At 39.9% G+C, this 26,596-nt stretch overlaps 1 protein-coding gene across 1 annotated transcript in view; it reads right to left on the reverse strand.

Moving 5' to 3' along the window:
• Positions 1-26,596, reverse strand: part of LOC145396559 (lachesin-like) — a 189,043-nt gene that overhangs the window by 28,167 nt on the left and 134,280 nt on the right. Inside the window, exons 2-4 of the mRNA XM_080269933.1 lie at positions 18,282-18,515; positions 9,666-9,984; positions 9,039-9,148 (exon numbers count right to left, since the gene is read on the reverse strand). Of these exons, the coding sequence (XP_080126059.1) occupies positions 9,039-9,148; positions 9,666-9,984; positions 18,282-18,515 (663 nt within the window). The remainder of the gene's footprint in view (positions 1-9,038; positions 9,149-9,665; positions 9,985-18,281; positions 18,516-26,596) is intronic.

Here is a 26,596-nt window from a genome sequence, read left to right on the forward strand (position 1 = left end):
AAAATAACCAAGATGAGCATCAATATCGTAGAGTTGCTTGAAACAGAATTAGCTCATTCTTGTGCAGAAACGTGAGGTGTAGACCCGTGTTGAAAAACCACACTACCAAAGATTACGCTTCCTGAGTCTGATAGGGAGCAGAATTAGTAATCCTGTTGGGATGAATTCAGATACTTAGTCCATGACAGAACAGACCTCTCCTAGGTTAGTAAATTCTCCTGTCTGTTAGGACAGGTCAAGGGCATGCCTTATAAGTTGTTAAGTGAATTGCCTGTTGAAGTGGATAATTATGAGGCGGTTTTGACTATCCGTAGACATAATTATGAAGATAGGGAGCAGGTCATTACCCTGTTACTGAAGACTCTAAACGTGATTTTGATTCTTTGCAGAAATTCCGGAATGCAGTGAGTTGTAATTTAAAAGCTGTAGGTACTTACAAAGATGTAAAAGCAGCAGATTGGGTGTTTTCTAGAATTGTATCCTTAAAGTTAATATCTAGAACCAGGGATGCATTGCATGGTAGGTATCAGAAAGATCAGTTCTCCTGTAAGGAGATTAAGGATGTATCAATGCAACTTTGCAAAAGCTAGCTCGCCCCTAACGCGAGGGTTTCGTTCCAACCTTGGCGCTTTCGACGCAAAACTGCATAAGTTTTAACTACTATTTGTTTTGCTCCCTAGACTCCCTAAATGTGGTGTTTTGCTGTTATCTGCCATTGGTAATCAATATGAAGCACTTTAAGTGGTTAGAATATTTATTTAAAGTTATAACTTACAAATACAGTACAGCACAGCAAAACTTTTAACACACAAATACGTAAACACAAGGCAACATTCCGATGCCGATTGGTTTCGGGACAATTCGTCGTCAAGTCAGTTCGCCATCACAACAATAACAAGACAATTCGCCGTCATTAATGAAGACGGCTGTGGGTTACGCTAAAATATAATTCAAAGGCGAAATAAGTATATTTATAGAATGACGGGGAATCGTTCAGGGTGCGAACTGTCCTGACGATGAATCGTCCATGTTTTGACGGGGATTTGTCTGACGGCGAATTGACGACGGAGAATTGTCTCGGAACCCGCCAATCATGGGTAATCATATAAATCAGGTTAACTGGTTACAAGGCTTTATGTAACACTTTAACTTTATTTAAGTGCTTTAACTTACATACCAGAAGAGTAAATATTTAACTTACAAATACAGTACCGTGGAAAATCGGTAAGGCAAATCTTTAACGAACAAATAAAAACGGCAATATTCCGATCCCTATCAGGTAAACTGGTTATAAGACTTTATTTCTTGCTTTAACGTTATTTAATAGTACTTTAACTTGTACATAAACTTACCAGAACAGTAATGTAAATATTTAACTTACAGATACAGTACTATGGAAAAGCAGGACACGATCATATGATCAAAACAACACGTGCGTTGTGCTACGCTGATGTTCGAAGATATGGCCTTTCAAAGGCCGCCTCTCTTGCGTAAATTTATAGTTTTCGTAATGGTTCTTTAATCTTACGTTGTCTTATACGTATCCCAGCACTAACCGCATATAACTGCGAGCGCGTTCGGTGAGAACGTGTTCGGGGCGAGCTTGCTGTATTTGCAAGGAACAGCGAAGCCTGCTGAAAGCTAACCGAAGGTTGAAGTAAAGAAAAGGACCTCTAACCAACTGGCTGTGAAACCTAAGTCAGTCTCAGGTAGGCCTTTAATTAAAGAGGATGTTGTCACTTTTATTAGTTCCTTATAATATGAAGAGAAATTACCAAGGAGAAAGAATGGACAATCAGATGATAATAAAGAAGCAAAGACTTCCCTGGTAAAGGACAGGAAAGTTTGTATATTTTGTAGTGAACGACATTACACTGTAATTTGTCAGAATGATCCTGATTATGCCTCTAGAATAGTGAGGCTGAATGAATTGGGGTGTTGTATGATTTGTCTGAATTCAGAAAACACATCTACAGTTTGTAAAAGTAGATGAAATCTTTTGTTCAAGTGTAAAAAAAGGGAAATCATCATAGTGCTTTGTGTCCAAAAATGGTCAAGCATGAGGTTCCTAAACCTGCAAGTGTCAGTATGACTGTTGCAAAATCAGATAGTCATGTAACAATGCAAGCTGCAGCTCCATTGCAGATGTGAAGGTAATGATAGAAAATAGGAGTGTATCACCATGCACTTTTTTTTATACTAGTGCACAGAAAACCTTCATTTTTGCTGATACTATAGAAAAATTAAAGTTACCCGTTATAGGCAAAGTAAATCTAGCTATTACAGGGTTTTTAACTACTTAAGAAGCACAATCCTTTGACTTAGTTAGACTCTTAATACAGCTTGGCCGGTATAAATGCCGTATAACAGCAGCTGTACTGGATAAGATGGAAACAAGCGTATTTATCAAAGGACTGAAAGAACCTCTGATTGTGTACAGAGCCTCGGGATAATGTTTACTAAACAAAATATGAAATCAGATACTGTGGGTCCCCAAGAATGATAGTTGGGTCAGATTACTGTGGAAGATTCCTACATAGGACTTTCAAGAAGGATAAAGTACAGATGTTCAAGAGTCCAGGAGGTAAACTTATTGTGGGTCAGTTGCCTTTTCCAAAGCAAGCCAGAGGACAGGCCAAATTGGTAGACTCAGTCTTTGTTACCCCCACACAGTCATTGATGGTAGCTAGAATAGGTGCAGACTTAGAACCTACCCAAGTAATGAGTTATTGGATGAGAAAATTAAACCTGTGCACTAATTACGGGACTTGGATAGTGTGGGAATTCATCCTGAAGAACCAAACCCTGAAGAAAATATAACTGTGGACTTGTATGATCAGTCTGTAATTTAAAGGTTGACAGTACTGGATTGGACTACCATGGAAGCTAAACCATTCGGAGTTACCAACAAATTACCAAGCAGCTAAGGCTCAGATAAATTCTCTTCTACGAAAGTTTGAGACAAACCAGAACATCTGACAATATATGATAATATTATAAAGGATCAATAGACAAAGAAATATACTGAAGAGGTTGAAATTCCTCTTAATCATAAAGATAGACATTATTTACCACGTCATGCTGTATGCAAGGACTCGGTAACAGTTCCCATAAGGATAGTTTTTAATAGTAGTTGTGGAGCGTCCAAATGACTAGCAAGCTTGAACGACAGCCTAAACTGTGGACCTACACTAACAGAGAAGTTGAGGAATATATTATTAAGATTTATAGAGAAACCTTATGCTTATACAGCAGTCATTAATAAGGCTTTTCTCAGAATAGGATTGAGAGAAGGGGATAGGAGATATACAAAATTCCTCTGGCCTCAGGACCCTCAAAATATGGATAGTTCTTTGAAAACGTGCTGTTTCCAATCAGTGCTCTTTGTTTTTTGTGCTAGTCCTTTCCTACCATGCAACACTTTGAAGCAACATTTTGAGAATGCCAAATTCCCATAAATAGAGCAGGCCTTCCATATTACAAGGTGTTGCTGATACAGAGACGGAAGCATTGAAGGCTTATGAAGCAGCCAATTCCGAATGTGGATAGGCAAATTTGCTGTTAAAACGCTGGAATACAGATTATAAATTTACCACTTTTAAGGAATAGAATACAAGAGGACCAACCTAATACTGACATTCCCAAAACTCAAAATGTGTTGGGTCATAACTAAGATACGGGGGTTGATGAAATAAATTTAAAACCAGTTAAGTTCTCTGACGTAACACTCACCAAGAGATTCTTATTATGTCAGGTCTTCATGTTATTTGACCCATTAGGATTGGTCAGCCCCATAGTTTTAAGGGGCAAGTGTTGAGTACAAGAAACATGTTGAGAAACGTTGGACTTGGACACTGAATTAGGTGAGACGTATATAGATAGATAGAGATAGAGATAGAGATAGAGATAGTATGTTAAACAATGGGAACAGATTAGAAAGAAATTTGAAAGATCATCAGGCATATGTATTCCCAGGCAAATAATCGGTAACGAAGTCACATTTGCATATATTTTGTGGTGCTTCTCCAAAGACATATGGGGCAGTAGCTTACTGTGCAACAGGAGGTTATAGTAAAAATATTATATCCAAAGCCAGAGTTGCACCAGTTAAAGGAAGAATCCTACCTCAAATGGAATTGGCTTCCACTGAAGCACGAACCAAATTGGCCAGGCATTAACCACCACTCATGACACTCATTTTGAGGATATTTAAATATGGACTGACAGTGAGATTTGTCTTTAATGGATGGGAAAGGAAGACAGTAAAATTCCTTTCGTCCTCAATACTGATGACTATAAAAGAATTGTCACCCAGATTTAAATTTATGCATGTATTCACCAAACAAAACCAAGCCGATCCTCTCTAGAAAGGCTCGACAGTAAAGAGGTTGATCCTCTTGAATTGTGGTTTAAAAGTCCTAAATGGTTACTTTGGTTATTACTAAAGAATGGCCTGAGCAGAAACAGTATAATATTGTTGAGGTTAGTGTTGCAAACCTGGATTCTGTAGTACCTGATCCAAAAAATGTGATACGACATCAGTAGATTTTCATCAATATGACAACTCAGCACTATTAAATTAGCTGTATGATTTTTAAATAAGCCAGTGGAGTTGGAGGAGTGTGAACCCATGGAATATTGGGTTAAAAGTTGCAAAGAAAATACTGCGGAGAGATTTTTGGCCTTTTACGCCAAAGTACTAGCAGCGATAATAAGCTGATACGAGATTTAGATTAATTCTTAGACAGAAAGGATCAAAATAGATGCTGTGGCAGAATAGCAGAGACTGATTTGCCTTTCCAAACTAGACATTCTATATTGTTACCAAAGAATGCTTATTTTGTACAATTACTTGTTCAGGAAGTCCATGAGTTAACTCTTAATGGAGGTTTGCCGTAGACTTCATTGCCCCGAGTCCGAGAAAGGTATTGGATTTCTAGGAGTAGACACGTTGAAAAGAAGTATCTCAAGAATTCCATTATATGTAGGAGGTATGAACAACGACCATATGACTGTCCAGGACCACCTTCTTTACCAAAGGATAATGTAAATATAAGTCGGTCCTTCAGAGTAACCGGAATTGACTAGGCAGGGGCAATAACTGTTACGGGTGAGGGAACTCCCCGTAAGGTGTATATATGTTTGTGTACTTGCACTTACACAAGGGCGGTCCATCTAGAAATGGCAGAAGGTTCGAGTTCAGAGACATTCCTGGACGTATTCAGAAGATTTGCTGCAAGACAGTCTTATCCTGGTAAATTAATAAGCTACAATGGAACCAAGTTCTTTAGAGCATCACCTTTAATTTTAAGTATAAATGACCCAATTGCTAAGTCGACCCTGGGAATCTGCAACTGTACATTCAGTTCATAGCTCCTAGTGCCCCATGGCAAAACGGGTTCACTGAACGAATGATTGATACTGTGAAGAACAGCCTAAAGAAAACTTTACATAGAATCAAGGTCACTACAGAAGCGGTAAGGACTGTAATAACAGAAATCGAGGCTAGAATGAATGGTAGACCTTTAACCTATCTGGCTGATACTAGTGTCTCAGTTGACGCCTTGACACCAGCTCATATGTTGTATGGCAGAAGGCTTTATCCAGTGCCTTGTGTTGATATCCAGGAGGAAGTAGATGATCCCGCCATTGCATAGAGGGGGGTGAACTATGGCAACATCTGCATAAAGGAAATCAATATTTTGAAAAGGTCCTGGACACATGGAATAGGCACGGGAACGTGGATTGTCTATTAAACATAAGAGAAGGATATTATGATGTTCAAGCTGCCAGTAATTAGTCCTTAATAAATATAGAAGATATGGTCTTAGTGAAAACTGACTAACCTAGATCCCAGTGGCCACTAGCTATGGTTGTTTCCACACATCCAGGTTCGGAATGGGTGCTGAGACATGTCAAGATAAAATTAATGTAGAGGACATGTCAGCATAAAAATGCATCGACAAATTGGTATCCCTTGAGTTAACGAATAGTCCTGAGATAGTGAATGGTGACAACCCGTTGGGTCAAGATGCGCGACCTAGAAGGGTCTCAACACAGGGTTTTCGAGACTTGTGGAGACATCTTCTTTCTAGGGGTCATATTACATGATACAGCATATCATTTTTCGCCCAGCCCCCAATCTGTGGAAACTACTTCCCCAGAAGGAGATGTCCTATGTGTAGCGGTATATGGGCACTTTTTAATATAGTTGTCTTTGTTAAAAAGCAGAGGAATTTACCAGGGAACGTATAGTGCAGGTTCAGTGTGGTTTAATAACCCAGGGATTTGCTCTAGTGTTCTGGCTAATAGTCATTATTTTTGATTAATTAAATGCTACTGTGTTTAGCCTTTTATGGACAATTATAATGTAAATACGTGTATTAATTTCCTATAATTACAGAAATATTCCATGTAAATGACTGCACATGCGTGGTAGGGTATGGTGATATGGAAAATGGAAGGGGGTCTTATATATCTTAACGTAGCTAAATGAATATATGGCCTTAGTTTTTATGTAAAACTAAGATTAACTTGTTAAATTAGACCTTCCTTGTATATTTCATGAAGTAATTCATTGTATTTAAGTAATTGTAATCAAAGAATGTTTGGCATCTCTGAATCCAATGAAGGAAACAGAGATACACCATTTTTAATTCAGTTTAAGTCAGCCAGCTAACGGGAGAGTATTGTATATACCGCACTTAAGGACGTTTGGAGTTGACCCACATTTTTTTTTTTCTACGTGTCCGACTTTGGGCAAAGGCTCAGGGCCTATTTCTTGGGGGCAGTGGCTTATCCCAAGGCCCAGTAGTCCTCCTACACCTCCACATGTCACCACTTCGGCGCTAACACTCACCGTCCATATTGAATACATGCTAGGGCTGTCTCATACAGGACTGGTGTACTAGTATTAGCTGGGGTACTTTTACGACATGTCGGCGGGTCATCTGGTAGATCAGGCAAGTCTGCTTTTTAGGAAATTCATATCCTGAAACTGTTCCCTGCCCCAGCCGGGATTCGATCCTGGGTCCATTAGGACTGCAAGCCGCCTCTCTACCGATTCAGCCACCAACCCAACCAAGACCACAAACCCGTCAATATCAGTCAATCCGACTTACTTTGCTAAGTATCCTTCAAGATTTGGCCAAATGAAGGGGAGCTAGCTTGGATAAAGGAGATAATAATAGGTGAATTAAGGTGTCAGTTTATACCCCACTCATTCAAAGAGACTCCCATTACTTTACTTTTAACCTCTGGTTTCTTAATAGAAGAATACCCTCGAAATTTCTGACAAAAAACATCCGGTGAGAGCCTCAGCAAAATGAACAAGTACAGAAGTACTGGACTGAGAAATTTCAGGTTTCTTTGGTTAATGACCTTGGTATGGTACGGTGTGGGAAGGTTATTTTATGTAGTATGTTACGAGACGGTGGTATAGGTTGTGGTGTGGCGTAAAGTGGTTATACTGAAGTCGCTTAACTCTACGGGAGTGAAACGTTTTGTATCCGATAGTCGTTAGTGAGAAAAAGATGGGCGAGACTGCTCCTGAAAGTCACCATGCAGAAAAAATGTAATCACAATGAAGAGATTGTTGCTATTGTTGTTGTTGTTGTGTGGTGGTGGTGGTGGTGGTGATGGTTGTGGCCCCAGGCTGATCCGGGCGTTAACTCGGTGGACTGCAGGCTGAAACTGCCCTATTCCTACAGCCCACCATCCTCCTTTCAGGAGATAGTGAGGGAGATAAAGTATGCTACGTGTTCATAGCCTGACCGTGGACTCTCCACGTTCAGTGGGGCTCAAATTCAACGTCGTTATAGCTGTATATATTTGTTATTGTGGTGGTTACTACTTATCCAGAGATAGTGTTGCTTGGTGTTACTGTGCTGTCAGGGGTGCGATACATTTGTCATTTCTTTTCCCTCTCACTTTTATCTGCTGGTTAATGTTCCTTAGCTGGGAGAGGGTTGGTATGTTTCTCATTCCACAGACTACTCTTTTGCCATATTTAAGTGAGGAGAGTGACTGACATGCCCTGTTTGCGATGTAGAGTCAATGAAATAGTAGGCAAAATTTTGTCCCCGTTTCATTTGTTTGGCTGTTGGAAATTGCGTGCAAAGTCTATATGAATTATTCCTTTACACGTCTGAGGTTCAGAAATGACGAAGGACAATTCCTGCTAATTGCTAATTACAAATATTTCACAAGAATTCAGCATTGCGTAAAGAGTCTGTTGACTGTTGCATTGCTTTTGCGGTCCGAACTAACCTAGCTTGTCTCCAGCCTGCTCTCTTGTTAGGTGTTGGTTAGGCAACAAGACTACCAACCGTGTTCCAAGCGTCACAGAAGCCCTCGTAGTACTTCTTCCTTAGCCAGTTGCGTTTCATATTTCATCTTGACATACTGTATTCTTGTATGCTGTGTCTTCATATCAGCTTAGTTTGCATTAGTAACATACGACATGATATTGAGATGCTATGTGCCTGATGTATAAATCGCTGAGGACGAGGTGTTACAAAATTTCCATTGCCACATACTATACTGTACAACCTTTAAACAGATTCAAGATAGTGTAATGTTAATAGTAACCTTAACTATACATGATTTTGAGGATTTTTTTTTTTTTTACATTCAAAATCCTCACACTTCTGATTGATACCAAGGAAAGCTGTGAGGTCCTTGGATTCATGATTAGCCACTGCTGCCCAGGTTTGAAATTCTCATAAGCTGGTAATTTAACTTAGACTTCCATTACTTACTTTCTCCCGAATGAAATCGTCTGCCTTTACCTAGAATAGAATTCTAAAGTTGTTCCGACCATTAGAGGGATATTGATGACAGTATTAACTTTCTCAGGTTCTTGTGTCTTACTCATTGCTGAATGAAATCGTCTGGCGTAGCGAAAATTTACTAAAATTGCCCCAACTAAGGCAGGTTTTTATCTATACGCATCTGAAAAATGCCTGTAATACGCAGCTACTATCATTCATCGTCTTAGCAGTGAACAGCATTTTTTTCTCATGTATACAATGGCTCACCTTTTAGGATGGTGTTGGCCTCAGCTTCACCCATAGAATTTTTAACGTGGCAGGTATAAAGCCCGAAGTCTGACGACACCAGGTTTCTCATGTGAAGTGTCATATTGTGCCTGAAACACAAGGAGGAGTGACGGTACAGTAAAAAGTTTTATGTGGTGGTTTTGTTCCTGATACGCAACGAGATATAGTGGTCCAGAAATTTTTGTGTGTATGAATTTGTACTTGAATAGTAGTGGTGGTACAGTCCACAGTTTTGTTGTGGTTTGTTGATGCTGGTAAGCTAACATTGTCAACATTGATTAACAAACTACCATTAGTAGTTCGCTATCATGATTAAAAATTATATTTCTGAAACCATTTAAAAAGTGATGTTCTTTATATATGAGTTACAATTTTGTGTGACGCTTAGAGATTAGAGAGTCGATAAGAATTGTGTGTATCTGACTAGTGTGATGGACGATTAATTTGTTCTGTATCGTAAGTAAACATTATAATATTATTTCATTAAATATGGAACACTTGATATTTAAATAATAAGTAGGCTAGCACTTTTGTGTGATGGCATTGAAATATAATAGCGAAATATATTAAGCATCTAATTATGCGATGATCAGCTTTGTGACTCACGTGTACGGTGGATGGCCGTCCTGAGGAGTAATAGTGAAGTAATCTTGACTGAGGATTTGTGAGCCTAATGAGTTATCCCTCCGCCAGATGACTCTTGGGGGCGGGTGTGCGGCGTACAGGCAGGTGAGGCTGATGGTGGTCCCAGGTAACGCCCACATGGTTGACTTAGGTCCTTTAACTTCTGGGGGAAAGTCCACTTTGACCTTGACCCGTTTACTGACGGAGGGCGGGTGACCGTTGCTGGCGATGCACAGGTACCCACCGGCGCTGGCTGGGCTCACCTCACGCAGTCGTAGGATATCACCCACCACCTGAGGTACTGAAAAGCAAACGGGGGAGGTGGTGGTCAGGTTGTGTGAGAAGTGGGTTAGTGTCTTAAATGAAGGGCGTTCAATCCCGGGTTGAGGCAAGGTACTCGTATATTGCATTCACGGTGGGAATTTCTTTAAAGCACGCTTTAATGATTTTTCTCAAACTCTCTGACTTGTATTAAACACCTTCCGTTAATATTATTACATTTGTCATGAATGAGACAGCCCTTGCATGTATTGCATGTATTCAGCACGCACGGTTGATGTTAGTACCGAAGTGGTGGCATGTAAAAGCGAGTGGCACGGAGGCAAACTGCTGGGACTTTTGAGCTTTTCAGAGTCGATGCCCGGAGTACGGTTATGCGTTATTACCGCACGATTTTTCCAGCCTTTCAGTTAGTGTTTACAATGCATGAATGACACTGTCAGTATATCTTCCTAGTATAGAAAATTCTCTTTAAAGACCCATTGAATACTTGGAATCATTACCATATTTTTATTATTATTATTATTATTATTATTACTATTATTATTATTAGGGGAATGGTGGCTCAGTGGTAGAGCGTCTGACTCATGACTGCAGAGTCGTGAGTTTGCGCCGCTCCCGGGTAAGCTGCCATGCCGGGAGAGGTAGTACTCTCCTGTCACCTAGCTGGTTGTAGCAGCCGTGGCTCAGTGGTTTAGAGCGCTCTGACCGAAGGGTCGGAGGTTCGAGTCCACCCAAGGGTCATTGGTAGACATCAGGAAGGGCATTCGGTCATAAAGTGTTACACGCACCAAAAACCAAAGTTCCCTACCCAGTGGCAATGCCTTAGTTCTTATCGATGAAAGGGGACACGGCGTAAATCCCTCCCTCCCCCCCCAAAAAAAAAATAGTGAATATTTTTTTATTATTGTTGTTGTTACTACTACTACTACTACAACTGCTACCTACTTCCAGTAATACTATTGCTATTGTCACTACTACTATTAATACTACTGCTAACACTAATAATAATAATAATAATAATAATAATAAATGATAATAATAATAATTATAATAATGATGATAATAATAATAATTAATAATAATAATAATAATTATAATAATGATGATGATGATGATGATGATGATGATAACAGAAGCGATACAATTATCCTCGTACTATCCTTGGTTAACGGAAAGGGAGAAAAAAAAAGAACGATCTGTATTATTTCCCCTCTAATCAGCCAGGGAAAAAAAGAAAAAGAACAAAAAACTGAAAATGCATGCCCCGGGAATTTTAGTCCGGGTGGATTTTTAGCAAGAGAGCGAGAGAAGCTGTAAACAACAAACACTGCGACATTATGAGGCCAGAAGCTACCTAATGCCTGGGTTAAAGACGCACCTGCAGTTAACCCATTCTTTACCAGAGAGCCTCACTAAGCTGAATAAAATCGTCTGTCAGAAAGAAAAAATAATAAAGATAGATAGATAGATAGATAGATAGATAGAGAGAGAGAGAGAGAGAGAGAGAGAGAGAGAGAAACGACCATTATGAGTAGTTAATTCAGCGTAGAAATCTTCCTCGTACTGAGGTATTTAATAAGGCTGTATTTAACCCTCCTAGTATGAAAAGCCACTCCTTGGTTCCATGTAATCATCTGAAGGAAGCAAGAATGAAATATTTAATACGTTACTGATGTGTGGTTATTAGCCTTTCTAGCCCAAGGATGTGTCTTTTATTGCATTCTTGTAATCTAACGACTGAATTTGTTGCGGAAAGATGTTTATCCTGTCAGTACGATCACTCTTTCTCAAGTTGCTTATAACTGTCTGGAGGCAGCAAAAATAAAGACGTTATTAAAAGGGAAGAAAAGAAGTAAACACTTCGCCCGCCGTTTTTCTAAACAAAGGTAGTTAAATCTGCACCCGTAGTTATAAACTTATAAGCCTAACTTTCAAGTAAGATTGCTTGTGTATACTCTTCCCTTCAGTCATGCAGCTGCCAACAGTTCACAGTCAAATTAACCCCTTAACTCCCAGAGTTCCTGTGCGAGGGATATTGTTGGAAGGGTGCTGGGGGTACCACCCTTCCCCCTCGGCTCGTAATCGCAAAGCTCATGGGTCCCTACCCCGGGGTTCCCTACTTTATTAAATTTTGAAAATACCCAGCTCCGTCCCATACTGGGGACACGAGGCGCAAAGGGGTTAAAGAAACTACTAGATTTGTCACTGTTTAACCTCTTAACTCCCAGAGTTCCTGTGTGAGGGATTTTGTTGGAAGGGTGCTAGGCGTACCGTCCTCCGCCTGTCGGCTCTTAGTCGCGAAGCTCATAGTCCCTACCCCGGGGTTCCCTTCTTTATTTGATTTTGAAAATGCCCAGTTCCGTCCCATAGTGGGGACACGGGGCGCAAAAGGGCTAAAATACTGAATTGAACACACACACACACACACACACACACACACACACACCCACACACATATATATATATATATATATATATATATATATATATATATATATATATATATATCTGGGCTACTAGTTAACTTTTATGAAATATTTCTTTCCATGAAAATTGTTAATGACCGATTATATACAGTATACGACCTCTGGCAAGATGTGGGTGTAGACATTTTACGAGCTTCTCACACGGCCACATTTTCTTTTTTCTTTTTTTTTAACATTTCATTCGAGATCAGGAAGTGGGGTGGGTTGTATCTTTCAATAATATTATCTCATAATCCACTACACCACATTTATATAATGTTCTTCGCAATGGTCACTTACGTTTACATTGTTTTCATCCTTTCTTTTCATCTTGTACTTAAGGAAACTTCCACTTTTCGAGTCAGTGACGTAATACTGATCAACACAACTAAACACACACCCAGGCTATTAGTCTTGGTATCCGTATGTACGGACTGACACGAGCAAAAGTTAACAGACAATCCCGTATCAGCATTGCGTCCTACCTCCATATTTCTCATTCCTCAATGAATGTCAGAGGGTGTCCTCCCTTCCCATGCTCACATATTCTGTGATATGTATTGCTATCCATGAATCATGTCATATAACACTTCAGTCCCCAAAGCCTGCAAGGAAGTGTTAGCGAGTATTTGTTTATAGCTCTACCTACGGTATGCCACATATAAACTTGAGACAGATTGTTGTGAAGCGTTGTAGTGCCTTCTTCCATCTCGTTCTCTTTTGTCGTGAGTTTCAAATTGCTTCCTCAGAAAAAAAAAAAAAAGAAAAGTAACACCTTCCATCTACTTCGTACATTCATGCATGGCAATAACTCTGCTGTTTCAGCTAATAACTAGTGACATCATTCATTAATGTTGTTGGCATTATTATTGCAAGATTGTTGGGTGTACAAATTGAACTTCTACACCTCTGCTACACATGGATGTTGTCCTTGGTTTAAATAATGGCATACTGTACAGTCTGCACGCAGCATATCCACAAACATCATTATATAGCATTCTTTCAGTCTCTTGAATATCTGACTGGCGTGACAGTAATGAAAGTGTGGAGGCTAAGGCCTGGGTTAAGATAATAAAAAATACGATCTTTTCACTGTCCCAACCACTATTTGTAGGAAAAACAAGAATGAGAGAATACAGAATATTCCTGTCTCTTGCTCTTCCTACCGCAACGTATCAAAGTTTTATTAGTGAATCTGAATCCTGGCTTCATTGCTTTGTTCCAGCTTAGGTGCAAGTCATTTTTCGCGTTCCAACTACAGTATTAATTCATAGTTATGAATGGGAACTGATCGTAAATGTGTTTGTAAATTTCAACTCTTGCTTTCTTGCATACCAATTGCCTTTGGGAATAAGACTCTTTCAGCACAAGTATGCAAGGTAGAACCCGAAAATTCCCGGAATAGAGCGATTGCGTGGGAAAAAGAAATGGTTCCCGTTGCGCCGGTAAGCGCCACTAGCTTTCAGTCGAGTGAATCATCCTATCAAATGACTTCGCACTGAGAGGGTCGAGTCCGTATTTCTGGTGTTTTTTCTTTGTTGATGCATGTGACTTTACTATTTTCGTCATCACTCCACTATGGCAGATTTGAATGAGCAATGAGTGTGCATTATTTTCTTTCCTCCGAAAAACCGCGGCTGAGGCAGTAACAATGTATTACCAAGCTTTCCAGGAGCAAACTATGAAAAAAAAAAAAAAAAAAGTCTACCAATGGTACGCGTATTATAAGAAGGCAACATGTCAGTCCAAGACTCTCCACGTCTTGGTTGTTCTTCGACCTCTGGAACAGATGCGAGCATCGAGAAAATTCGACAGGCAATCCTGGAAGATCGTCGTGGCACTATTGACGAACTACAAAGTGGAGGCCACAGACGTTTCTTGCTTAGACATCTACGAGAGAACATTAGGCCAAGCGTCCAGAGAAGTGACGCACCCAGAAATAGTTCGTGCATCACGACAACGCCCCATCACTCACCGCGTTGTCAAGTTAAGCATTCTTTCGCCAAAAACAACATCGTTGTTGCTCCGCACCTCCCGGCCAGATCTGGCTCCATGTGATTTTTCTTATTCCCCAAGATTGTGTTAGAGCTCACAGGCAGAAGATATGACAGCACAGAAGAAATACAGGGGAAAAAAAAAAAAGCAGGAGTCTCTGGACAGGGTGACATAAGACATCTACAGAAAGTGTTTCCAGGAATGGGAAGAGTGCTGGGACAGGTGTATAATGTCCAAAGGGGAATACTCTGAAGGGAACTAAAATAGATTTGCTGTAAGTTTTGTAATAAAATTTTTGTTATCAGTTCCTGGAGTATTTCGTTCCCCTCTCGTATACATTTTGTTCTTGCTTCAAAACAGATCATAAGTGCCATCACAATCAAAAGTTGGCCTCACTTTCCTACCAGCTGTGGCGATGGAAGGTGTCACTTTTTTTCTTCCGAGATAGCAATATGAAACCCACAACAAAGAGTACGAGAAGGAAGGAGGCATTGTGAGGCCCACAGTTATAATGTAGGAAGGAGGGAAGGAGTCAATATGAAGAACAAAGTAAAAGAATATGAAAAGGAGGGTTACTCTTTGTCGTTCGAGGAAGAATGAGATGTATTGAAGTCAAGATACAAAGCCGATAGGGAATTTTCGTCGAACTTTTCCTCGTGATTGTTCTCAAAGGAACTGGGTGTCAGTTTGGTGAAATTTCATCCCTGGCTTGCTCGCTTGCATTCTTGCTTTCTGACAACCCCTGTGTGCGTAACTATCCTAACTCCAGCAGTGCACTCAGCTCCAGTAACCATAAAGACTGTGTGTAATGCGCCTCCACAAGGTTATGCTGGCGAGACTAAAGCCACACCGCCGTATCACACAGACGGATGAAGGTCCTTACGTAGATCCACTCTCTTACTCTCAGCTCGGCATACATACTTTGCCAATTTAGAGGAAGAGGTAGTATGTCTTTAAGCACTCTCCTCGAAGTTCAGTCTCCAAGGATTTTTGAGAAATGATTGTCCATATCCATTTCTGATGCACTTGTATTTTGTCATCATATTTGGACAAGCCCCAGACGATTTTATTTACCTACAGGAAAGCCTCCAGCACCACTTCTGCAACGACCTGAGTAATTTAAACACCATTTTGAGGTCTGTCTATATATTTATCTATAGCCAAACGCCTTAATCCCGTAAGAGGTGGCCACAAACAAATCGCCTCCACGTCGCCGTGTCCGCTGCCATTACGCAGCCCTCCTCCCAGTTCACACCCCTCTCTCATATACCTCTCCATGCCATCCCACCATTTCATCCGCGCCTTGCAGTTCCCCTTTATCATCACTGAACAATACAGTATCATCTGAAAACAGCAAAACAGGAAGTTTCCAAACACTGCCCTCTCTCATTAGAGCCGCTCCAGCATCCACTGCCCTACCTTGCATCCCTTTTATAACTCCATCCATATACAGGTTGAACAGTCATGGAGACATGACACATCCCTGTTTCAATCCAACATTCAGACAAAAATTCTCTCAGCTCACCATCCACACACACATTGCATCCCTAGCGGCCTCATACATACTCTTCACGGCATTCAACAGCTTCCCATTTACTCCATATATTCTTAACATTTTCCACATTCCACGTCTATCCACTCTGTCATATGTTTTCTCCAAATCCATGAAGGCCGCACAGAACTTCTTTCCCTTCTCTAGAAACTTCTCCACTAAACACCTTAGGATGACTGTCTGATCTACACAACCTTTTCCCATCCAAAAACACCCTGGTTCTTCTCCAAAAAATTCTCTGTTATTTCCCTAACTCTGTCAAAAAGTATCCTACCATATACTTTTCTTGTTACACTAAGAACCTGTATTCCCATATGATTACCACACACTTCTTTTCCCTCGTTTCCTTTGTACAGGGGAATAATTATACCATTTTGAGGTAGGGGCCTTGAAGTGATGCCTTAAGTAATTAATTTTTCATGCATACTACTGTAACCCTAATAACAAAAACCTGAATAATTTACCATACTCACGACAAGTAAGACGTACTGGGTCCTCGGATGTATGTAAAGTAATTTCGTCAATACTTTTAAGCAAAGTATGTCTACTGCAGTTAGTGCTTCTGCTATCATCTAAAAATTTCTCTGGCGTCAAGAACACTAGCAACATATCTCTGTTACACTCTTTGTGTTTGCAAAATTCTGTAGAAGAGTAGGATGGCAAGAGTGTGTGGCGGTATTTAGAATGGCTTAAGCACTCATAGTCTCAAGGAATGCTGTGTGGCAGAGTCATACTGATTTTCTGTCTAGTTCCATGGTAAGAAGGATGTGGCTTTTTAGCATTGCTATAATTTTAGTGACAATTCAGGATTGAGACTAGCCGTGCTATAAATCATCGTAAGTCATTCTATAGTTTAAGGCCGAGCAATGTGTCATGAAGAGATGCCTAAGACTAGGTACCTCGCTCGGACTTAGTCCGACGAGGTATTGTGTTTGGTCAAGTTTGTTTGTTTGTTTGTTAGCAACATTACAGAAAAACGGCTAAATAAAATTACATGAAACTTTTATGTGGGCACAGGTCCCCAAAGAAAGTTATTAAATTTTGGAGATAATCGAGTGACCTTGAAATGTCAGAATCAAGGTCATGGATTTTCAGAGGGCCATAACTTGGAAACGGTTGAAGATAGAGATATTTACTGTTATGAACATACAGGAACTTGTAATATGGGCTTTCATTTCGCACCAAGACCTTTGACCTTGAATGGCCTTGAAAGGTCAAACTCAAGGTCACGGATATTCAGGGAGCTATAACTCGAAACTGGTTGAAGATATAGATATTTATTATTATCCACATATGGGATTTACTAATCCCATATGGATTTTTAATTGGTACCTTGACCTCTGACCATAAGTAACCTTGAAAGATCAAACTCAAGGTCACGGATATTCAGGGGGATATAACTCGAAACTCGTTGAAGATAGATATATTTACTATTACCAAGATATAGGAAGTCTCATAAGGGCTTTCATTTGGTTGCATGACCTTTGACCCTGAGAGACCTTGAAAGGTCAAATGCAAGATCAGGGATTATCTGAGGGCGTAACTTGAAAACATTTGCGCCATTACCATAGACTTTAATTGTGCACTGACACTGAATGGCAGAAACGAGTCAGTATTTAACAGCAATTAAGTAACTGCTGTTGGGCGAAGTTTGTTACGCCTGGCACCACTTGTTTAATCAATTTAGGTGCCCTAGTGCAAGAATGACAGACTGTGTGTACTTAGTATAAGAATAAGAAAATAACTTTCTATCGTCAAGCAGAGCAAGGTGGGAATGAGATGTTTCAGAGCAAGAATGAGAGAATATGGTTCTTGTTACCATCAGTGTAAGTAATTCGCTGGTATCAAGACAAGAAAGAAAATGTAGCTATGCATAGAATCCGTGTATATAATTTTCTAGTGGGTGTGCTGGATAGGTACAGATGATCAGGAAAATAATAGTTCAGTTTCAAGACAGTGATGATAATGTGGTTACACTCGGAATCAATAACTATATTTATTATCGAGGTAGGGACGAGGGTGCCAATTCATAAAATCAGTATACTCAAGTCCCTAGTATGAGGTACAGCAGTGAGAGTTACAGGACAGTATTTTTGTCACATTAGGAGGTTTCAGACACCTCTTTATTTTTATTTTTTTGCCTGTTTTACCCTAGTGTTATTTTACGTGCCTCTTCTTTCCTTTTAACAGTGACATGGTATAAAAAAGACTAAAATATTGATATACCAGAAGCAGAAATAAACCGATAAGGAAGAGGTGGTAGAAATCCTGCCAGATCAACAAGAATTCGGGCCAGTGAGTTACCTAGGATCTGACTGGAGAGCCTGATGGTCCTGTAGTCCTCCCGTATCCACCTGATGGTCGGCGTGGGGGTGCCGTGGGCACGACACGTCAGGTTGGTCGACTCTCCACTCCTCACTCGCACCTCCTCGTCACCACCGTCCAACACAGGTGGTTCTGGGGGAGAGGGATGGAGGAGAGGAGGTATATCAGTACAGGTGGTTCTGGGGGTGAGGAAGTAGAATAGTGCAGGTGGCTCTAGGGGAGAAGGGTAGGGCATATGAGATCGATTAATACTGGGGGTTCTGGGGGAGAGAAAGTAGATTAGCATAGGTGGTTCTGGGAGAGAGGAGATAAATTAGTACAGGTGGTTCTGGGAGAGAGAAGGTGGATTAGCACAGGTGGTTCTGGGAGAGAAGAGGTAAATTAGTACAGGTGGTTCTGGGGGAGAGGAGGTAAATTAGTACAGGTGGTTCTGGGGGAAGAGAGGTATATTAGTACAGGTGGTTTAGGAAGAGATGTGGTAACTAAGTGCATGTGGTTCTAGGGGAGAAGAGGAAAATTAGGACAGGTGTTTCTCGGTGAGAGGAGGTAAATTTGTACAGGTGGTTCTGGGGAACGGGGGGTAGGGCTGAGGAAGTAAATTAGTACAGGTGGCTTTCCCGGAGAGGAGTAGAACAGGGGAGGTTTATTAGACCAAGTGGTTCTGGGAGAAGAGGAGAATTAGTACAGGTGGTTCTGGGGGAGAGAGGTAGGGCAGAGGAGGAAGGTTAGTACAGATGATTCTTTGGGGAGAGGAGGTAGATTAGTACAGGTGTTTCAATGGGAAGAGTCAGATCAGTGTAGGTAGTTCTGGGGGAGAGGGGTGGGGGAGCTTAGGTAAATTAGTAGAGTTGTTTTGGAAGGACGGGAGTGGGGCAGAGGAAGTAGTTTAATACAGCAATTAAGTACAATGTTGATAGCATAAATATAACGGAAGTAGTATGAGTACGGACAATGAGTTTGATGGAGGTAGGAGACGTTCAGTAGAGGTAAGGTCACTGAAAACTCATTGGAAATAAGGTGAATGTGGATCTGCAGTACACTGGAAGGAAGATACCACAGGGGTTGAGAATAGTGAAAGATGAATGCACACGGTGGAGGCAAATGAGGTATGGAGGTGGATTGCTCTGTAAACGGTATGGAGAGGTTAATTTGGCTCTTTCCCCGCTTCTCATTCATGCCTTCTCGTCACTCACGTCCGACGCAGGGTGTTGTGGGGAGGGTGGGGGGTAGAGTAGTTGGGTGGAATAAAAAGGGAGAGAAGAGGAAGTTGATTAGTACAGATGCTGAATACATTATAGATAAGGTGAATTCACTAGCGCTAGGCTGAATACAACTGAGATAGGACTTTGATTGATTACATTTTAAAAAAATCATGGCAGTGCAACAACAGAGGTCATTGACGTGACGTGTACGAGCATGAGAGAGAGAGAGAGAGAGAGAGAGAGAGAGAGAGAGCATGGAGACTGGATTGGTACGAAGTTCGAGTACATAATCAGTCATCGCTTTTCACTCTTGTCTCTTCGTTACGTTCGCCCAACAGCGTACAGGCGGTTCTGGGGATGGGATGGGCGGGGGAGATAGATTAGTTAAACACTCGTAGGTTGTTATGACACTCTTAACTGAAGAAAATCGTCTGGCGTTTGCCCTGTAACCATATTGGAGATGTCGCGACCATGAGGAGTTTGTCGATACTCTCAGCTAAAAACTATGGTCTGTCGTTAAATGGAATATAACACTAGAGCAGTCCCGACCCGACTGTTGGAGGGTTGTTGATGGCAGTATACTCGTGATTCTATGACTCACTCTTAGTTGGAAAAAGACTGCCCGACCTTATCTGGAATAGAATGATAGACTTATTCTGATCATGAGAAGGTTAAGAATGGAAAATGAATGAAGTACGAAAAGTAGAGAGGATGGGTGAAGGTATGATTTTTTGTTGTTTAGTCTGTTTCCGATTCTGAGTATAGACTAGGCAACCATTTCCCTTATGCTATGAAGTCTTTCATACTCGTATCACATGGCACCACACACTCTGAAGTCTTTCATACTACATCACATGGCACCACACACTCTGAAATCTTTCATACTCGCATCACATGGCACCACACACTCTGAAGTCTTTTATACTGCATCACATGGCACCACACACCTCTGAAGTCTTTCATACTCGCATCACATGGCACCACACACCACACACCTCTGAAGTCTTTCATACGCGCATCATATGGCATCACACACCTCTGAAGTCTTTCATTTGCGCACCATATGGCACCACACACCTCTCTATGTCATTTCTTGAGCAATACCACTTGTCTCCCATGCCGTCTGAGGGAGCTGGAGATAACAGAAAATGTACTCGTAGATACAGTTGGAGTAAAGTAGTAACAGGAAGTGATGCTAATGCACAGTAAACCCGTCCGCGGCAGTCACTTTAGTGCTGACGTATAACACAACAGGATATCTAGTCAAAGATGTCATACATCAGATTTGGAGTAAATCGGATGAAAACTAACAATTTTATGAAGATTTGAAATTTGAGCCCCGACCCACATAACATTGACCCCTCCCTACTGCAAACTGGGGGTGACCCCCCAGATGTAATGAGGCATGTTATAGGATGCAGATTTGAAAGATGCACCTTCAGTTTTTGGTTTCATGTCGATATGACGAATTTGAAAGAAGTTAATGCGAAAAAGTATTTTTTTTTTTTTTTAATACATTTCTTGGGCCTACAGCCTGGGCCTTGGCCCAATCTGGCCCAAAATTTAATCAGGTGATTAGAGTGTCATAGTCCATCATCCCCGTTATTTTAGTAAAAATCTCACCAGTAGTTTTCGCGTAAAGTTGTTAACAGACAGACAGACAGACAAACAAACAGACAGACACACCGAATAAAAACGATACTTGTTCCCAAGCCCCCTCGGGCGGGGGGGGGGACGGGTAATTCAGAACAACGAAGGTAGGGCAAGTATAGGGAGGTAGTTTTTCTAAGGAAGTAGAGTACAATGTAGGTTGAATAAGGTGAGAAATGTTGGAGGTGAAATAAGATAGAGGTCGAGTCAGCTGAGGTGCAGTGAGTTCAGAAGATGTGTACCATTTATGTAACAGTTGCATTAACAAGATGTAACTTTTATGTAACTTTAACTACAATTATGTAACTACAAACAATATGTAACAATTATGTAACAACAAACGATTGCATTATGTTACACTTGCTACAATTATGTAACTACAAACAATATGTACCATTTATGTAACAGTTGCATTAACAAGATGTAACTTTTATGTAACTTTAACTACAATTATGTAACTACAAACGATATGTAACAATTATGTAACAACAAACGATTGCATTATGTTACACTTGCTACAATTATGTAACTACAAACAATATGTACCATTTATGTAACAGTTGCATTAACAAGATGTAACTTTTATGTAACTTTAACTACAATTATGTAACTACAAACGATATGTAACAATTATGTAAAGACAAACGATTGCATTATGTTACACTTATTACAATTATGTAACTACAAACGATATGTAACAATTATGTAACGACAAACGATTGCATTATGTTACACTTTGCCAATTAACAGTTGCATTAACAAGATGTAACTTTTATGTAACTTTAACTACAATTATAAGGCCAAGACACTTATGTAACAGTTGCATTAACAAAATGTAACTACAGTTATAAGGCCAACACAATTATGCATTTCACTACAATAACCCAAGTACATACTGTATTACAGTTAAATAATTTACTCTAATGCATTTATTCAAATATGTATACAACTTGTTTAAAATGTAATATTACTGAATAATCACTATTTACTATAAATATTATATGTATACAATATTCATACAATTATGTTACTTTTACAATATTATATTTTCACTTAATTAGCTTATAAGTTCATTATAATGTGTATATAATATGTATTAATATGTTAGAACTATTAACTGTCGATGGTACGCCATTTTCGCGTGACCGAGCAATGTACTGGGACTCCATATTGTAGTTACAAATCATAATAGATAGATAGATAAATAGATAGATAGACAGCTCTATGCGAGCCTGGGAATGGGAAATGAGCTTGCAAATTACACTGAGGAAAGCTGACGACAGTGGCCAGTAAGGAGATGATGCAGTTAGTTGTCAGCAATCCACTGGTGAACAAAGCCTTAGTGACCATACACACACATACACACATACTCACACACAGGCTTGTAGAACTTTCCACCCACAAGGAACACACGTGATACGTCTCCTGTTACACCAGAATTTAGGAAAGAGAGCTCAGAAAGAAGCTAGCCTTACAACAGACAGGTCGCAGGGAGAAGGGCTTGGCAACTTGAGAGAGAGACAGAGAGAGCGAGATAGAGAGATAGCTAGCGGGACTCTACTTTATACTCCGCTCTGTGTGACAGACTTGTTAATATTTCCAAGACAAATAAAAATAGTCCCATACTATTCTTTACCTCTCCTGTCACTACATGACAAATGGGAAAGAAGATTATCTACTTACAAGCCACTCAAATATAACAACCGCTCGCCCACAAGTCTAATATATGGAAAACTCCACTACAAGTAACTACAAAGTCTTTTATGACAGATGAGGGCAATGGAGATGTAATGAGTTCTGAGGCTGAGTGCAGTGGAGGGGGAATAAGTAAAGAAGTTGAGTACAAGGGAGGTGGAATGTGTGTAGAAATTTAGTGCAGTGCAATGGCTCCCATGCCGTCTGAGGGAGCTGGAGATAACAGAAAATGTACTCGTAGATACAGTTGAGTAACAGGAAGTGGTGCCAATGCACAGTAAACCTGTCCGTGGCAGTCACTTTAATGCTGACGTATAACACAACAGGATATCTAGTTAGAGATGTCATACATCAGATTTGGAGTAAATCGGGTGAAAACTAACAATTTTATGCCCATTTGAAATTTTAGGCCCGACCCACCTAACATTGACCCCCCCTCCACTACTGCAAACTGGGGAATGACCCCCCAGATGTAATGAGGCATGTTATAGGATGCAGATTTGAAAGATGCACCTTTAGTATTTGGTTTCATGTCGATATGACGAATTTGAGAGGAGTTAACGCGAAAAAGCAATTGCTTTTTTTTTTTTTATACATTTCTTGGGCCTACAGCCTGGGCGTTGGCCCAGTCTGTCCCAAAATTTAATCAGGTGATTAGAATGTCATAGCCCATCATTTCTGTAATTTTAGTTAAAATCGCACCAGTAGTTTTCGCGTAAAGTTGTTAACAGACAGACGGACAGACAGAGAGACAGACACACAAACAAACAAACAAAAAGACGGACTGACACAAACAAACAAACAGAAAGACAGACCGAATGAAAACGATACTCGTTCCCGAGCCCTCTCGGGGGGGGGGGGGAGGACGGGTAATTCAGTACAACGACAGTAGGGCAAGTATAGGGAGGTAGTTTTTCTAAGGAAGTAGAGTACAGTGTAGGTTGAATAAGGTGAGAAATGTTGGAGGTGAAATAAGATAGAGGTCGAGTCAGCTGAGGTGCAATGAGTTCAGATGATGTGTACCATTTATGTAACAGTTGCATTAACAAGATGTAACTTTTATGTAACTTTAACTACAATTATGTAACTACAAACGATATGTAACAATTATGCAACAACAAACGATTGCATTATGTTACACTTGCTACAATTATGTAACTACAAACAATATGTACCATTTATGTAACAGTTGCATTAACAAGATGTAACTTTTATGTAACTTTAACTACAATTATGTAACTACAAACGATATGTAACAATTATGTAACGACAAACGATTGCATTATGTTACACTTATTACAATTATGTAACTACAAACGATATGTAACAATTATGTAAAGACAAACGATTGCATTATGTTACACTTATTACAATTATGTAACTACAAACGATATGTAACAATTATGTAACGACAAACGATTGCATTATGTTACACTTTGCCAATTAACAGTTGCATTAACAAGATGTAACTTTTATGTAACTTTAACTACAATTATAAGGCCAAGACACTTATGTAACAGTTGCATTAACAAAATGTAACTACAGTTATAAGGCCAACACAATTATGCATTTCACTATAATAACCCAAGTACATACTGTATTACAGTTAAATAATTTACTCTAATGCGTTTATTCTAATATGTATACAACTTGTTTAAAATGTAATATTACTGAATAATCACTATTTACTATAAATATTATATGTATACAATATTCATACAATTATGTTACTTTTACAATATTATGTATTTCACTTAATTAGCTTATAAGTTCATTATAATGTGTATATAATATGTATTAATATGTTAGAACTATTAACTGTCGATGGTACGCCATTTTCGCGTGACCGAGCAATGTATTGGGACTCCATATTGTAGTTACAAATCATAATAGATAGACAGATAAATAGATAGATAGACAGTTCTATGCGAGCCTGGGAATGGGAAATGAGCTTGCAAATTACACTGAGGAAAGCTGACGACAGTGGCCAGTAAGGAGATGATGCAGTTAGTTGTCAGCAATCCACCGGTGAACAAAGCCTTAGTGACCATACACGCACATACACACATACTCACACACAGGCTTGTAGAACTTTCCACCCACAAGGAACACACGTGATACGTCTCCTGTTACACCAGAATTTAGGAAAGAGAGCTCAGAAAGAAGCTAGCCTTACAACAGACAGGTCGCAGGGAGAAGGGCTTGGCAACTTGAGAGAGAGACAGAGAGAGCGAGACAGAGAGATAGCTAGCGGGACTCTATACTCCGCTCTGTGTGAGAGACTTGTTAATATTTCCAAGACAAATAGAAATAGTCCCATACTATTCTTTACCTCTCCTGTCACTACATGACAAATGGGAAAGAAGATTATCTACTTACAAGCCACTCAAATATAACAACCGCTCGCCCACAAGTCTAATATATGGAAAACTCCACTACAAGTAACTACAAAGTCTTTTATGACAGATGAGGGCAATGGAGATGTAATGAGTTCTGAGGCTGAGTGCAGTGGAGGGAGAATAAGTAAAGAAGTTGAGTACAAGGGAGGTGGAATGTGTGTAGAAATTTAGTGCAGTGCAATGGAGGGGGAATTAGTATGAAAGTAGAGTGCAGTGAAGTTGGAATGAATTCAGAGGTTGAGTGCAGTGGAACTGGAAAGGGTTCAGGGGCTGAGTGGAGTGGAAGTGGAATGAGTACAGAGGCTTAGTGCAGTGGAGGTGTAATGAGTTCAGAGACTGAGTGTAGTGGAGTTGGAAGGAGTTCAAAAGGTGATTGCAATGGAGATGGTAGAGTGCAGTGAATGTCAAGTAAGTTCAGTGTTTGAATGCCTGGGAGGCAGGAAGAGTATAGAGGTCAAGTACAGTGAAAGGGGCAGGGGTGAGAAGGTAAGTGCATAAGCTGAACGTAATGGAGGTTGGAAGAATACAAAGGTTACTTAGCTGGAGGGATAAAAGTAGAAGAAGTAGGTTGAAAATGACTAGAAACTTACGGACAGTACAAGGACAATAAGTATTCAGTAACAAAGATGTTCAGTTAAAAGGGAGATGAATAAGGTAATAGGTAAGGTTACTAGGATAAATGAAAAGAAAAAGGGAGATGAAGAAAAGATCAGTTAAAACATGGATGGGGAAGAAAAGCAAGGATGATTCAGAAGAAAAGTGATTAGCTCAGTGAAGAAATGGGAAAAATAGAGTAAAAACAAGAGACGATCGGTACAAAGAAGTGACAGAAAGAGAAGTGAATATGGAAACTTTGTGAAACGCTCCGTACAAAGGTGAGATAAAGAATGAAAACAACAGACGATATGAACAAAGGAAAAATAGAAAGAAAAAAGACCATGAAAACAAGAGATGATTCGTACAAAGGAGAGATAGAAAGCGAGACTGAAAACAACAGAGACTGTCTATAAAAAAGGAGAGATAGAGAGAAAAGAGAAAATGAAAACAGTAGACGGTCAAAACGATTGAGTTTTAGAAAGAAAATAGAGAACGAAAAACGCAAGAAGGTTGTGAAGGGGGACTGATGGAAAGAAGAGAGAATTAACACAAAAGAGGTTAGTACAGAAGATTGGTAGAAAGACATGAGAAAATGAAAACCAAGAAAGAATGGGTCACTACATGGAAGGGGCAAAAAGAAAATTTAGAATAAAAACAAAAACACGATTAAAAAGGAAGGGTGAAAATACAAGAGCGACAAAAGAAGAGATAGTTGATTATTAAGGAGGAGGTGTATGGTCTGTAAATTAAT

This window comes from Coenobita brevimanus, chromosome 38, assembly GCF_032717465.1.
Source record: "Coenobita brevimanus isolate Jiangsu-jjx chromosome 38, ASM3271746v2, whole genome shotgun sequence".
NCBI classification, from domain to species: Eukaryota; Metazoa; Arthropoda; class Malacostraca; order Decapoda; family Coenobitidae; genus Coenobita; species Coenobita brevimanus.